Source organism: Mustela erminea, chromosome 1 (assembly GCF_009829155.1).
Source record: "Mustela erminea isolate mMusErm1 chromosome 1, mMusErm1.Pri, whole genome shotgun sequence".
Classification (NCBI taxonomy): Eukaryota; Metazoa; Chordata; class Mammalia; order Carnivora; family Mustelidae; genus Mustela; species Mustela erminea.
The window spans coordinates 15,256,589-15,270,998 of NC_045614.1; the positions used below are offsets into that span (position 1 = coordinate 15,256,589).

Below are 14,410 nucleotides of genomic sequence, written 5' to 3' on the forward strand. Positions count from 1 at the left end.
CCTTGGCAGTGGTGTCACTGTGGTCTTGGGGACAGATCTGCAGGGCCTGGGTCTTAGGCTGCATCTTGATGCTGGATGGTTAGGTAGGACCTAGGTCTGTGTGAGGCAGCTGGAGGCAGAGCAGAGCAGTGGGGTGGGCCTTGGAGGAGGCAGGAGGGTCTTCTGAGAGGCTGGCTCAGTAAAGGTTTAGGTGAGTGAACGCCACCACCCTCGAGGCTCTGCCGCTCTACACCTGTGCTGGCCTTGCAACCTCCCTTAGAGAGAGGGCAGATGGCCTGGGACCCTGGGCAACTTCCCACTGAAATTGCTTGGGGTTGGATTTGGCAAGACTGGGGTTCAGAGACACTAGAGTGAGGAAGTTTGGACCTGGCACATGTAGGACAGTGTTTCTCTGGGATGTGTGCTCTTGTGTTTTCACAAGTTTCGAAGGCTTAGAACTGTGCCTTTGCCTGGAGGACAAAGTGTTAGCCCTATGTGTGCTTGTGTGGTGACCTGAATATATTGGTCTTGTGTGTGCACATGTGCTGATTGTGCCTCCAGCTTACTCTGGGGTTAGTCTCAGGTACAGTTGAAGTCCCATTAAGGGCATGGTCTGAGCCAGTATGGCCCTTGCAGTTTTCTTTATGCTTTTAATTTATTTCTGTATTCTTTCTTTTATTAAGGCAGAGGTTCGTTTGACGTTTGCATTGCGTCTTGTAACACCTCAGAGTTTTAATACTAAAACCTCTTACCAGCAAGGAGAATTTTGACTAGAGGCAGAAGCAGCAAGCAAATTATGAGACTCTGGTCTTGCCATCGCTCCCCAGAAGGCAGCCTTTAACTCTTCGTAAAACTTCTGTGGGGGCAGTTTGGTCTTGTCTGCTTTGCTTCTCTTAGAGCAGGGTTCTCCAGGCATCTGATCTTCAGTGCAGTTTTCTTTCTGCTTCTTAGATGCCAGTTCATGGGCTGTGTTAGTCAGGTAGCAGTTAGACCAACATGCTTGTCAGCAGAACTAGCAAGCAGGGCCCTGTGTCCACCCGGTTCCTCCTCTTCCCCCTCCTCTTGACCCTTCTGTGAGGGTAAGTGTCCATGCGGGCACTGGTGAGCTCTGATGGCTGAGAGAAGCCAGGTGTGGCTCACCCTTACCTACACCTTGGCTTCAGTTTACTCTGTAGGGTACCTGGGGATGGTGAAAACAGTTGATGGTTCCTATTTTTTTTTTCTTTTTTCTTTTTTAAGATTTTATTTATGTATTTGAGAAAGCAAGATCATAAGTAAGCAAAGAGGCAGGCAGAGAGAGAGAGGGGAAGGGAAGCAGGCTCCCTGCTGAGCAGAGAGCCCCATGTGGGGCTCAATCCCAGGACCCAGAGACCATAACCTGAGCTGAAGGCAGAGGCTTAACCAACACTGAGCCACCCAGATGCCCCTGACAGTTGATGGTTCTGTGAATACTCTCCCCGGGGAGCCCCTCTGTTCTTGACATCCTCTGATCATAACTTTTATTGTTGGATACATTGTCAGGTAAGTGTGGCATCTGTTTACATCATTTCTCAATTTGTTCTTAATTGGTGTATGTAGTGTAAGCCACTATTTACTGATAGATGTTGCCATTGTTACAGCTTTTTCCTTCTCCATTTGCAGCATTTTAGTCCTGCAGTTTTTGTGATTGCTGTGGTACATCATCAGAGTTTACAGCAGTGATGAAGCATCTGGGGCCAGGAACAAGTTCATTGTCTTGCACTTTGCTGCAGGGCCTCAGGACTCCTGGGCTGGCCATGTGGCTTTAATCAGGGCCATCAATGCCATAGTGTGGTTGGTGGACAGTTCAGCTACTTCTGAGAAGTTACCAGTTGGGAGTGCCTGCCTGGCTCAGTCAGTAGAGTGTGTGTGACTTTTGATCTTGGGATTGTGAGTTTGAGCTCCACGTTGAGTGCAGAGATTACTTAAAAATCTTTAAAAGAACAAAAAAAAAAAAAGGTTACCTGTTGGTATTGACTATTTGACCTGGGCCTTGATGGTCAAAGAAATGAATTCTGCCACTTAGGGAAGCTTGGTTGGTCAGATGGTTGTAGGCGGTTTTGTATTTGAAGACCTGCTGTCAGACTGGATTTCTAAAATTCTACTAAGCCCCACCTTCCTGTCTGAAACTCAGCTTGGGGGTATCTGGAAGGTTTGTGGTTGGACAACACTGACTCTGCTGCCTGCCTGGGTACTCACCTGCCCCTTTGGATTTGGATCTAGTCAGACCTTTAGTGTTTGGGGAAACTACCAGCTTAAATAGACCTGTGTCCCTGCTTCTTGGTCTCCCATTGCCAGCTTGGAAGGTAGTACCCTTCTCGGGGATCAAGGTGGCAGAGGTCACCTGAGGCTCCATGTCCATCCAGCTGTAGTAGGATGGCTGGTGGATAATTTCGTTGGCAGTGAGAAGACAGGGAAAAGAGGTGAGGTGCAGTTTAGTGAAAACTGGAGATTCTCTCCCATTTATATTTCTTTGGGGAGATTTCTGCCATCCCACCAACTGCTGACTGACCAAAATAGTACTGTCTTGTCTTGGACATTTCAAAGATAACTTATGTGAACTACTGTGGGTAGACTTCGTTTAGATTTCAGGACTGTGGAGTTATTTTCTTCTAGGCCCAGGTCTTCATTTGTATGTATACAGTAGGGCCGTCTTTAGAATGCTGCTCCCTCTGGGTGCTCTTGAATAGTAAAAGCTTCTCCTTCCAAAGAAAAATATGCTGAAAAGTAAGATAGGGTTCTTTAACACTTGGGCAGTACTTGTAGATGATTACCAGATAGTGGCAGTCTATCTTCTCCCCCTCTTTCTAAATTTGAGTATAGTTGACGCATAATATTACATTAGTTTCAGGTGTACCAGTGCAGCTGTTATTCTCCAGGACCATGGCTTGTGGGGAAGTAAGCTCAGCTCATGGCCTTTATGCTGCTTCTCAGAGAGACTTGGTGTAATTTACTGGTCTTTGTCCTGCTCATGAATATGTAGATCAGGGTTGGTGCCTGTGTTGTCACCAGACGAGAGTGTGTGGGTTGCTGATTTAGGGGCTGTCTTCACAGCTTGGAGAAGGTGCTCAACTGGTAGCTTTGCTCTTGCTTGCATGGTACAATAAGGCTCCAGGTCACCCAGACCTGGTTGTGGAGGCACGTGGTACCTCTGGTTAGGGCCCACGATGCCTCAGTGGTAGTGGATGATAACTGTCTACTGGTGAAAGGAGGAGTTTCACCTTTCCAGGAGGTTGCCTTTATGATAAGTAAGGTGTTGCTTCTTTAAAAGCAAACTCAAGAAAACTTGTCTAAGAATAGAATGGCTGGAGGTTTTATTTCTCGACATGAAAATAAACATGACCTGGCAGCCAACTATAAAGCTAATAGAGGTGATTGAGATCCTGTAAGATGTGGAGGCAGTCTGGATGCTATGTTCTTGGGAATGAGACTGGCTGCCATTAGATTTTCTGTTGGCTGCGCTAGAGATGGAGGTGATGTCTTCTGCGGGTGGGACTTTTTGTGATCCTCACTCCCAGATTTTCCTGTTTTGACTGGTCCTGGAGACTCAGGACCACTCTTTACACATCTGAGGACTATTCTTTGTATGTTTTACTATCACAGGCCACACAGGGACATAGGTGTTTGGCAAAGGAGACTGACTGCCTGCTTGCCTTTCCCTAGTCCGAGAATCCCAGACAATTATTTTTGCTTCTCTTTTAATCTGTACCGGGGCAGTTGACCAGGAGATAGGGGTGCTCTGGGCATTCCTGTCTGAAATGATGGGCAATGAAATGTCCTCCCTCTGGGTGAGTTGGTGCTTCATATTGGGGTCACTTGATGTTACTCTTTTTCTAGGCAGCATCATCCATGGACTCAGCTAGTGGTGAATCCCCTGGGCCTGGCTTGGCCTCGCAAGATAGTTGGGCTTGGTTTCTTAAAATTTGAGCGGGTGGGTTACAATGTTTTCTTTTCACTAATGCTGATTGGCATGACACTGTTTGGGCTACTTGTGTGGGTCTCCCTTGTGTAGAGTTGGTTGTGTCAGGAACTCAGGCTTGCACCCCTGGTGGGCATGTGTTAAGTTTCCACATCTAACCCAGATGCTCCAGGGAATAGTTTTGGATTGGGCTGTGGTATCTCTGGCTTCCATTTTAGGAAATGTTTATGTCTAAGACAAGCTAGTCATTTTTACCATTGATCCATCAGGCATTGCTTGATTGCTTGGTTCCCTTGATTCCCTTGGTTAGAGATAGAGCTGGAAGAGATATATCCCAGGGAGATGGAGTGCTTTGGGAGGTCAGAGTTGGGGTGAGATAAGCATACTTAAAGTCCATCTGAGACGTAATGTTTACTGCTCCTCTCATTTTACCATTCTGCGTTTTTCCAGTGCTATTTTGTGTAGTTTATTTGGTGAGTAGAGGGTGTCAGAGACATGGCTTGTCTGGGAAGCAGGGTTCTAGAGTCATACATTTGGCTGTAGAATACAAGGCCTATGGGCTTTGTTCTGTACACAGTTTGGCCTCAAAGGGTTAAAATGTTGTATGTGGTTCTACCTTAAGAGATGTCGTGCTGAGGGAAATAAGCCAGACACAAAAGGACAAATACTGTATGATTCCACTTATGAGGTCCCTAGAGTTGTCAAATTCACAGAGCTAGAAAAGTGGAATGGTGGGTGCTAGGGGTTGGGGTGGGGGAAGGGGGAGTTAGTGTTTAATTGGGGACAGAGATTCAGTTTTGCAAGGTGACAAAGTTCCGGAAATGGATGGTGCTGGTGGTGAGGGTTGCACAACAATGTGAATGGACTTAACACCATTGAGCTGTAGACTTACTAGCTAAATGGTCAATTTGATGTTACTTATATCTTAGTACATTGGGGGGAAAATGGAATTTTTCTGAAGTCAGAAATGTCTTGCATCCTGCATTTTATCCTCCCAAGAGTTAGTTTAGGGAGAAAAGAGCAAAGGCATTCACATTTTGATGGCTTAGCTTGTGCTGGATGCTATGAGGTTAAAAAAAAAAAAAAAAGAAAAGAAAAGAAAAAGAGATGTGGATATGTGTGATTCTAGAAGGCTCATTATAACATCATTTTGGGAATGTTGGAGCCCAGGGATTCCGTGGGTATTTTTTGGTCCCCACAGGGGTGGGGTGACATGGGACTCTTAGAGTCTTCAGGGGACTTAGGAGAGCAGTGTCCAGAAACAGATTGAGGTCTTTGCTACTCCATGCTTGACTTGGAGATTGAGGGTATTCCTTGTTTCCTATGGCTGTTTGTCAGCAAATTTCCTTAGTAGTAGTGTATATTGGTACATGTACACAGAATGGTAGACACCAGTTCTTAGTTTATCATTAACAGAGATGTTATCTCCTCTTTTGTTCTTGGGTCATTTTCTTTGAGATGTCCTTTGCTAGTGTAACATACCAAGCATCCTCAGTGCTAAACACTAACACTTCAGACACTTCCCAAAGTCTCAGACATGTCTAGATAGATGTGGACATTTGATTAATGAGCATTTTAAATATAGGGGTTTATCTGAAGTTTTGAACTGTGTGGACTTGTCAGGGCAACTGCTGGGGAGCAAGGTGGAAACTCTAGATAGGAGTTGAAATATGTCGAGGAACAACATTAATGAGACTACTTAGCGTAAAGCTTGTTGGTTCTGAGAGCCTGCCTGGTGCCAGGGCTTGTAACTTGGTCCTTTGGATGGTCTTGGTCCTTCGGGTGGTCTTAAGACTTGAGGTCTGCCCAAGGGCTCAGGTGGGCTCCTGCAACTAGTTATGATTCATCAGGAGGGAGCAGTAGAGCATTCAGGTTTGGTAGTATGAAGGGGAGGGATTCCTGGAATGCCCAGGAAAAAGGGATGGAGCCAGAGTGGTGGAGCCAAGCCTTGGAGAGGGAAGGGATCTATTGGAAAGATTGTACTGAGTGTTTTAGGCTAGAATAGGAAAGGAGGAGGGGAGTACAGGGTGTGGGTGCTGGGGGTAGGTCATGCTTCTTAGCAGTGACAGAGAAAGCCTTTCCAGATGCAAGGCTATAGAGGTCTCTGGAACCTCCCAGTGATACATGAAGCTCTCTGCCTTTCTCCACACACAGTATAAGGGAGGGTGGGAAGAGCTTCCCCCAGGGGTTGTGGTGGCGCTGTGGCCTTGACTATCTCAGTGTTACTTCTTCCTGGCAAGTTGACTTGCTGTTCTAATTAAGGGTAGGGTTTATATTTATATTGCTATGCTTTTGCCTCAGGTCCATGGTGGAAACATAGTGGTTGGGTATTTATAACTCATGGAGGATGCCATTTCCTACTCTTGCTTCATTAGGCATTGGATGAAGAGATGAACAAGAGCTTTTTCTCCATGGTGTTTGGGGAAGAGAGCCTAATGGGATGCTGGATGTCAGATGTCAAGATCAGCTGTGCTAAGTGTTGAGGCTGTAGTCCTCAGTAATAGAAGGGGGAATGGGGAGGGACTGCTTAGGGAGAGATGCTTAAGTAACAGGTGCTTGAGTCTGAAGGATGAGTGGGAGGAGGGAAGGGTTTTCCCAGTTATAGGAACACTGTGTGCAAAAGCCCAGTGGTAGAGGCAAGATGTGGCAGTATGAAGAATTGAGACAAGATTAGTGTAAGCCAGGAATGTTGTGTGTGTATATACATATATACATGCATGTCAGATGACTTCATAGGGTCACATGGGCCTAAAGCAGGCAGGCCCTCAAAGGTCAGGGTAAGATGTTAATAAGCATTGGGGGGTTTTGAGGGGCTTTAGGAATGGCTGCACTGGCATGGTGTGGAGAGTGAATGATATATTCCTCAGTGAGGGCATGGTGATCATGGCTAAGGGAAGATAGGCAGGGACAGATCAGGGGCCTGGAGGGCACATACTGGCTGTTACCCAGAGGATGCCTCCTAGGTTTGACAGTAGAGACAGGCCAGTTCTGGTTGCCAAGGATGGGCTTGTGTAGCTGGCCTCACTGTTGGCTCCTTGGCTCTCATGGGGCTGGTTCTTTGCCTCTCTAGTATGCCAAGTCATGCTCTCCCCTACTCCATGGGGACAGAGGATTAATGAGGCTCCATGCTTTGGAGAGAGCAGGTACTGCTTTGTGCCCTGGGGCCAACTCAGAGCTGGAGCATCTCCTTGGTGTGCCTGTGCCCTGACTTTTTGTTGTCGTGTGTCTGGGTCACCTCTGTCCCTTTGCTACTCACTCAGCACAGCCTGTCAGGGCTGCAGTTTCTTCCTGCATTCAATAGGTAGTCCCATGTTTTCAGCTTCTGGGGCTGTACTGTCTCTGTTGCTATAACTCAGTTCTGTCTTATAGGTGGAAGCAGCTGTGGACATTGCGTATTTGAGTGGGTGTGGCTTTGTTTCAGGAATACCCTTCATAAGGACCACTCAGGCAAGTTTGCCGACCCTGGATTAGAAATCGAATTGTTGGCCCAAGTTAATCATTCCCTGGCCAGCCAGTGCATAGGGCAATATGACCTCTGGGCTTCCTTGTGATGTTTTATGGTTGCCCTGCCTCAGTTCTTGCCTTTCTGATAAGGCTGACCCGGGGAATCCCCTCCTTGACAATGTGGTGGTGCAGTCTCTTAAGACCTTTGCCAGAGATGGTCTAGGTAACCCTTTTCTTCAGGGGCACTCAGTTTTCATGGAGCAAGTAGACTTTGTGGACTTACAGATGGAAGAAGGTGAAGGGTATTGTTGGGTTTCATCTTAGAATTTTTTGTTTGCCTCATGTTATTTTCCAGAACTAGATTAGAACCAGGGTGATAAATATTTGGTTACAGACACAGTTGAAGAATTTTTAGATAGCACAAATGTTTGGTGAGTGCAGATGGTGGTAGAGGAGACAAGAGGTGTGCAGTTTCTTTTAGGGCCAGGCCTCAGATGAGGCCCTTTGGGGGTGCCTTGGAGAGCCCAGACTGTTTAGGTGACTGTGGCCCCAGAGATCCATCTCTGCGCTGGCCATGGATGCTGCAGCTGGAGTGTGTCTGCAGAACTGGAGTTCCCCAGACAGCAGTTGGTTTTTGGCCAGTGTTCCTCCCCTCAAGTTTAAAGGGAGCCAACCTTTTGCCTGAGCTAGAGAGGATGAAATGGCAACAAAGGACTTCTGTTCCCCAAAGTGCAGTGACTTGATTTCATGTAAATTACTATGGCTACCTTCTTACCGAGGGTGATTGCCCCCCTAAACTGGGAAATCATGTGTTTGGGTGGGTTTCAGAGTTGGGGTGGTACGTGTGTGTATGGGTGTGCATTAGACCCTGGTGTGGGGGTCAAAGCCAAAACATAACGATTTATCAAGGGAGTGGAAGAGTCTCTTAATGAGTTGGTAATTGTGTATTTAAGGGTTACTTGATACTGTTTTAGATGTATGGGTTGGAAATAAAAACAGTAAAAGCTCTCTAAACCCAGCCAATGCGGGTGGATGGCAAAACAGTCCAGATGATGTATCAGTAAAAAGCAACTACAGTTTATTTTAGAGAAATGCTCCTAGTTCTGATGGTGCTAAGTGATCTCTGCCTGGTTTCTGTTCCTTTGTGAATTTCACACTATTTGTATGGGGGGACTAATGCTCTGGGATCCTCATATAGGTTCCTTTTCCTTCAATGTTAAATCATCCCCTGTTCATTTCATAAATATTTATCAAGCACTGGTGTGTGTCTGACCCTGTTCTAGGTGCTTGAAATAAAAGCACGCATCAGGCAGACAAAACACCCCTTTTCTTGTGGCATTTTTGTTCTTATTGGGTGAGAAAGTCCATAGATAGTAGCTGCATAATATGGAATATGCAGAGAGGCTGGGCCTGTGAGAGAGAAAGAGTAGGGTGGGCCTGCAAAGGAGACATTTTGAGCATTGACTTGACGGGGAGAGAAGGGAGCATGGACTTTGAAGGGCCTGCCATCTGGGGGGTGAGAGTGATCAAGGCTGAGGGAGCAGGTGTAATACAAACACTGTAACAGCTACTGTTAGAATAGACCGTACAAACATTTCTGAGAAATTGTGTGAAGCTAAATATGAACTGGACATTTGCTGACATTTAGGGATTATTATATGGTAGTTATGTTTTCAAAGGTCATTTTCAATTTGGGATACCGGTTGAAGAAGTGATTGTTAAAATGATAAAGTATCTGGGATTTTGTTTAAAACATAAAAAGACCCCAAGGTGGGAAGGTACTTGATTTGTTGAAGGCATGACCCGGGAAGCCAGCCTGGCTTCCTGGGGCAGGATGAGCAGGTGGGCCCCAGGCAGGCCTTGGGCCAGGAGATGATAGTGCTTCACAGAGCAAACACCCAAACATGGTGTAGCCAGTGGAGGTTTGAGAATGTTGGGCTTCAAATGTGTTTGATGGCAGAACCAATAGGATTTCCTGATGGACTGGGTAGTAGGTAGTCTTATCAGGAGGGCAACTCCTGCTTTTAATCTGAGCAGCTGAAAGACTGGGTTTGTTGTGAGCTGAGATGGGGAAAGCTATGGTTGAGTGTGAAAGTGGGAGTTTACTTTAAAATTTCTTGCACGTTGCATTCTGTCCTGTGATGCAGGATGTGTATTGTGATGAACACATTAAGATGGCCTTCTTCCTTGCAGGGTTAACTGTCTTGGAAATTGTCATCCAAAGTGTCTTGTGGTCTTACAGAGTAGAATACTGGATCTTTGTTGAGTATCAGTTGTCCACAGGTACATGGGTATATTCTGTTCATCCATCTTTCCTCTGTCTTTTTCACACTGTCTTGGTTACTGTAGATTTCTTTTTCTTTTTTTTTTTTTTTAAAGATTTTATTTATTAATTTGACAGAGAGAAATCACAAGTAGACGGAGAGGCAGCCAGAGAGAGAGAGAGAGGGAAGCAGGCTCTCTGCTGAGCAGAGAGCCCGATGCGGGACTCGATCCCAGGACTCTGAGATCATGACCTGAGCTGAAGGCAGCGGCTTAACCCACTGAGCCACCCAGGCGCCCCGATTTCTCTTTTTTTAAGAGGGGGAGGGAGGGGCAGAGGGAGAGCAGATCTTAAGCAGTCTCTATGCCCAGTGAGGAGCCCAGTGTGGGACTTGATCTCACAACCGTGAGATCATGACCTGAGCCAAAATCAAGGTGCCCCTGGGTTACTGTAGCTTAATGGTGGGTCTTAAAATCAGGTAGGGTAAGTCCTCCAAATTCGTTCCTCTTTTTCAGTTGTTTTTACTATTCTAGGTCCTTTGGATTTCCATGTAAATTTTAGAGTCAGGTTGTTTTTTTTCTATAGAAAAAATTCTGGGAATTTTTTTATTGGGTCTGCATTTAATCTGTGGATCAGTTTGAAAGAGAATTGACACCTCCTGACCCATGGACAAGGCATGTCTTCATTTAGGTTTTCTTTCATTTCTCTTAGTGATGTCTTACTATAGTTCCTCTTTATAGGTCTAGAACATTTTGGGGGGGGGATGGACAGTGAAGCAAAGTTTATTGAGTGATATCAGAGTGATAGCACAAAGCTCCTGAGGAGGGAGGGGACCTGAGAGGGTTACCCTTGACATCTTTTTAAAAATTAAATTTGGGGCGCCTGGGTGGCTCAGTGGATTGAGCCTCTGCCTTTGGCTCAGGTCATGATTTCGGTCCTGGGATCGAGCCCTGCATTGGGCTCTCTGCTCAGCAAGGAGCCTGCTCCCCACCCCCCCCAACCCCCTGCCTACCTCTCTGCCTACTTGTGATCTCTGTTTGTCAAATAAATGAATAAAATCTTAAAAAAAAACCACACACACACAAAATAAAAATTAAATTTATCCTGGGGCACCTGGGTGGCTCACTCGTTTAAGCGTCCGACTCTTGATTTCAACTCGGGTCATGATCTCAGGGTCCTGGGATGGAACCCCACGTTGGGCTCCAAGCTCAGTGGGGAGTCTGCTTGAGGATTCTCTCTCTCCTTCCCTCTGCCCTTCCTGTATGTGCACACACTCAAGCTCTCTGTCGAAAATAAATAAGGATAAATTTAATTTTTTCAAAGATTTAAGTATTTCATATTTATGCTGTTGTAAATGGATTTTTAAAAATCTGTGGAAATACTGCTGACTTGTATTGACCTTGTTCCTAAGAGGTAGGTGTTCGGAAAGCCTCTGCTGCTGGGCTTTCCATCTCCATTACAGAGTGAGGCCATGGCTCAGGTGATATGAAAAAACCAGGGTTAACAGTGTCCACTGTGTTTTCTGGCCTGAATGGGGCTAAAAAAGAGTGGCAGAAAGTGCCCCACTCCCCAAAATCTAGCCCAGATGGTGGCTATGGCTGGTCCTGGGCCTCACTGAGGAGGATGCCATGTGCTTCTTGGTGCCCAAAGGTCTTTCCATAGAACTCACTGATGTTTGCTTTTTTTTTGCAAGTTCTCCTGTGGGAGTGTTTCTCACTATCCATGAACTGTGAATTGCTGTGAACCCAGTTTAAAAATAAAGGTTTTATATCAGAGCCAAGCTCCTGGTAGTCATGTGAGCACAAAGAATGACAGCAGAGGTGATACTGACAATATTCACCAAGCTACAACTGACAGCACTGCCTAGGAGTCTGGTTTGGCTCGTTCTCTAGGGTTAGCCTCTGTGGGTGGAGCCCTGCATATCTGATGTCACAAAGGAGGGGGAAGTCCTAGGGCTACACTGTCTCTGTGACCTTGGAGAGTTCTGAACATTCTTGATCCTTAATTTTCCTGTCTGTAAAACAGGCAGCTGGTTCCGCTCTGGGCAGTTTTGTAACCCCTGTGGAAATGATCCTCAGAGTAAAACTTCGAGTTGCCCTATGGAGGTAAAGTCTGCCAGGCTCCAGGCACATGACCCTCAGCTTCTTGAGGGCAAACCCTACAACTGCCTGGAATGGTGGGTGGTTTCTCTGCCATCTTTGCGAGGGAGTGTGGACTGGGGAGCAAAAAGGTTATGTCTGTAGAGGGAGATCTGGGTGACTCTGGGCAAATTCCTGAATATTAGATCTATCATATCCCTTGTCTGTAAAATGGGGATGATTGTGTAACCCAAAATTGTTCTTGGGATTCAAAGAGGTAGGGAATTTTAGCATAGTAACTGGAACTCGCTACTGAGCACCTATTAAATTCTCTATATTACTGTTTCTGCTATTAATGTTATTACTGTTTTAACCAGAATGTTGAACCATTTGCTATATATTCAATATGTCAGGTTGTGGCTGCTTATTACCACCTCATATCTCTGACCATATTGCTGAAGTCAGTATCTGGGACGCTGGGGTTTATTGGTTAACACTGTATTGGGTCATAGGTCAGAGAGTGATAGAAATTTATTTCCTCAGCCTGTCCCCCTGTGGAAAGTAGCACAGGCACAGTTGTGGTTGAAATCTAAAATTTTGCTCTATAAATTTGGGTGGGAGATAACTGAAAATCATCCATATATTCCAGAAGATTTCCTTGGAAATTCAGTGTTTCTTTTTCTCTCTTTTACTTTAGGTTGGTCAGCACGTTGACACAAGTTGCCTTTTGACGTAGCTGCCGCCATGGCCAGCTGGTAGGACTAGCATCCCATGCACAGAAGCCAGGTGAGTGTTTGGCGTCTGGTATCTGTGGAATGACTTGCCCAGCTTCTTGGACATTTGAAACTGAGCACTGCTTGAGAAGCTTGCAGCCACTTCTAGAGGAAAGGGAAGCAAGTCCCTCCAGGATTGTGTACTGGATTGTCACCACGGGATCACTGAGGCCCTGCCCTTGCTTCCAGGGAGGCCATTTCTTCTCCCTTCCTGTCTCAGGGTTCACTCACTTGAAAAGCCCAGGCCTAAATGGAATAAACCTTCCAGGGAGTGTCAGGAGTAAAAGATAATCCTGGCCAGGTGGCCTTTTGCCCTCTGGCCATTTTTGTGATTTCTCAACACTGACCAAAATGAGTAGAATTTTTCCCTGACCACTCTCTGTGGCACAGGGCCTGGCACTAGTGGTTGGAGCTGGTTGCCCTGACATCTGACTCATGCCTGTGCGGAAACTGAGGCAGCCTGACCTCTTGCTTAGGGCCCTCAACTCAAGGACTGTCAGAACCTAGCAGGACTGATCTTGACCCCTGGGTGGGATTTTTGTCTTGTTATTAGCAGGGTTTTCCCAGCCATGTTTTGGCTGAGGACTGTCTGTCTGGAGAAGAACTTAAGAGCTCAGAGTTAGAACTTTAAGGCAGGTTGGAGACCTCCTGGGTTGGTCAGCTGCTTCCTCTTCCAGGCCAGCCAGCAGGTGACTTGCTGAGAGGTGCATAACAGCACCATAGTTGCATGGAGTGAGAACCATAGTTGCATGGAGTGCCTGGATTTGCCTGCTTCTTGACAATAGTTGGGATTAATTTTGTGAGGTTTTGGGTCTTATTTGCATGTAGCAAAAAAACCCACATGAGCATAGTCAAGTTAATCCTGTTAGTGGGAAAACAGTTCCAGAATGTTCTTTCAACAAACAAGCTTTATCAGTACTTAAAAAATTTTTTTTTGAAGATTTTATTTATTTATTTGTTTGTTTGGGGAAAGTGAGCTCAACAATGAGTTGGGGAGAGGGGTAGAGGGAGAAGCAGATTCCCCGCTGAGCAAGGAGCCCAACTTTAAAAAAATTTTTTAACAATTAAGATCTAATTTGTCTACCATACATTTCACTCATTTATAGTATACGATTCGGTGATTTTTGTTTGTTTGTTTATTTAATAGTGTTGTGCAACCTTCACCTCTGTCTAGTTCCAGAGCACTTATCACCCCAAAAAGAAATTCCATCCTTATTAGCTATCACTCCTTATACTCCCTCTCCCACTAATCTGCTTTCTCTCTCTACGCATTTGCCTGTCCTGGACATATCAGCAGAGTTACCCAGTATATAACCTTGTGTGTCTGGCTTCTCAGCGTAGTTTTTTGAGGTTCATCCACATTGTAGCATGATTCAGTGCTTCATACACTTTTATGGCTGAGTAATAATTCCATCACATGGATGGACCATGTACTCATTCACCTGGGATAAATTTGGGTGTTTCCACATTTTAGCAGTTCTGAATAGTGCTGCTGTGAACATTTGTGTACATAGTATGTGTGGATGTGTTTTTTATTCCTTTGGGTATATACCTAGGAGTGGAGTTGCTGGGTCAATGGTAACTGTTGAACATTTTGAGGACCTTCCAGACTGTTGTCGTGGCAGCCGTACCATTTTACGTAGCCCAGCCCTGCCTGAGGTCCTCAGAGTTCTGGAGACAAGAAGTAACCTTAAGTCTGTGCTGGTTTCCCAGAGCTAGATGAGGTTTGGATCATCAGTGTTGACGATGCTTAATACCTGGTCCTGGTGGCATAGTGGGACATCCACAGGGGGTGGGCCTGACACTTGGCTGTTGATAGGCTATCTTTAGACATTAGCATTCAAAAATCAAGGAACTTCACATCTGAAAAATATCTCACTTGAACCCCAGCCCATTGGGGTTAGGGACTTCCCTTGTCTTGCAGCTCAGGTCATTG

The 14,410-nt window shown here is 45.8% G+C and overlaps 1 protein-coding gene across 7 annotated transcripts in view; it reads left to right on the forward strand.

Moving 5' to 3' along the window:
- GATAD2A (GATA zinc finger domain containing 2A) overlaps positions 1–14,410 on the forward strand; it is a 107,380-nt gene that overhangs the window by 28,892 nt on the left and 64,078 nt on the right. For 5 of the 7 annotated variants that reach the window (XM_032316883.1, XM_032316916.1, XM_032316924.1 and 2 more), the window contains exon 2: positions 12,399–12,487. The exons of 1 other annotated variant lie outside the window; for it this stretch is intronic. In XM_032316883.1, the coding sequence (XP_032172774.1) occupies positions 12,473–12,487 (15 nt within the window). In that variant the 5' untranslated portion in view covers positions 12,399–12,472. Of the gene's footprint in view, positions 1–12,398; positions 12,488–14,410 lie in introns of those variants that run through there. One more of the 7 variants, XM_032316890.1, reaches the window with a different exon arrangement.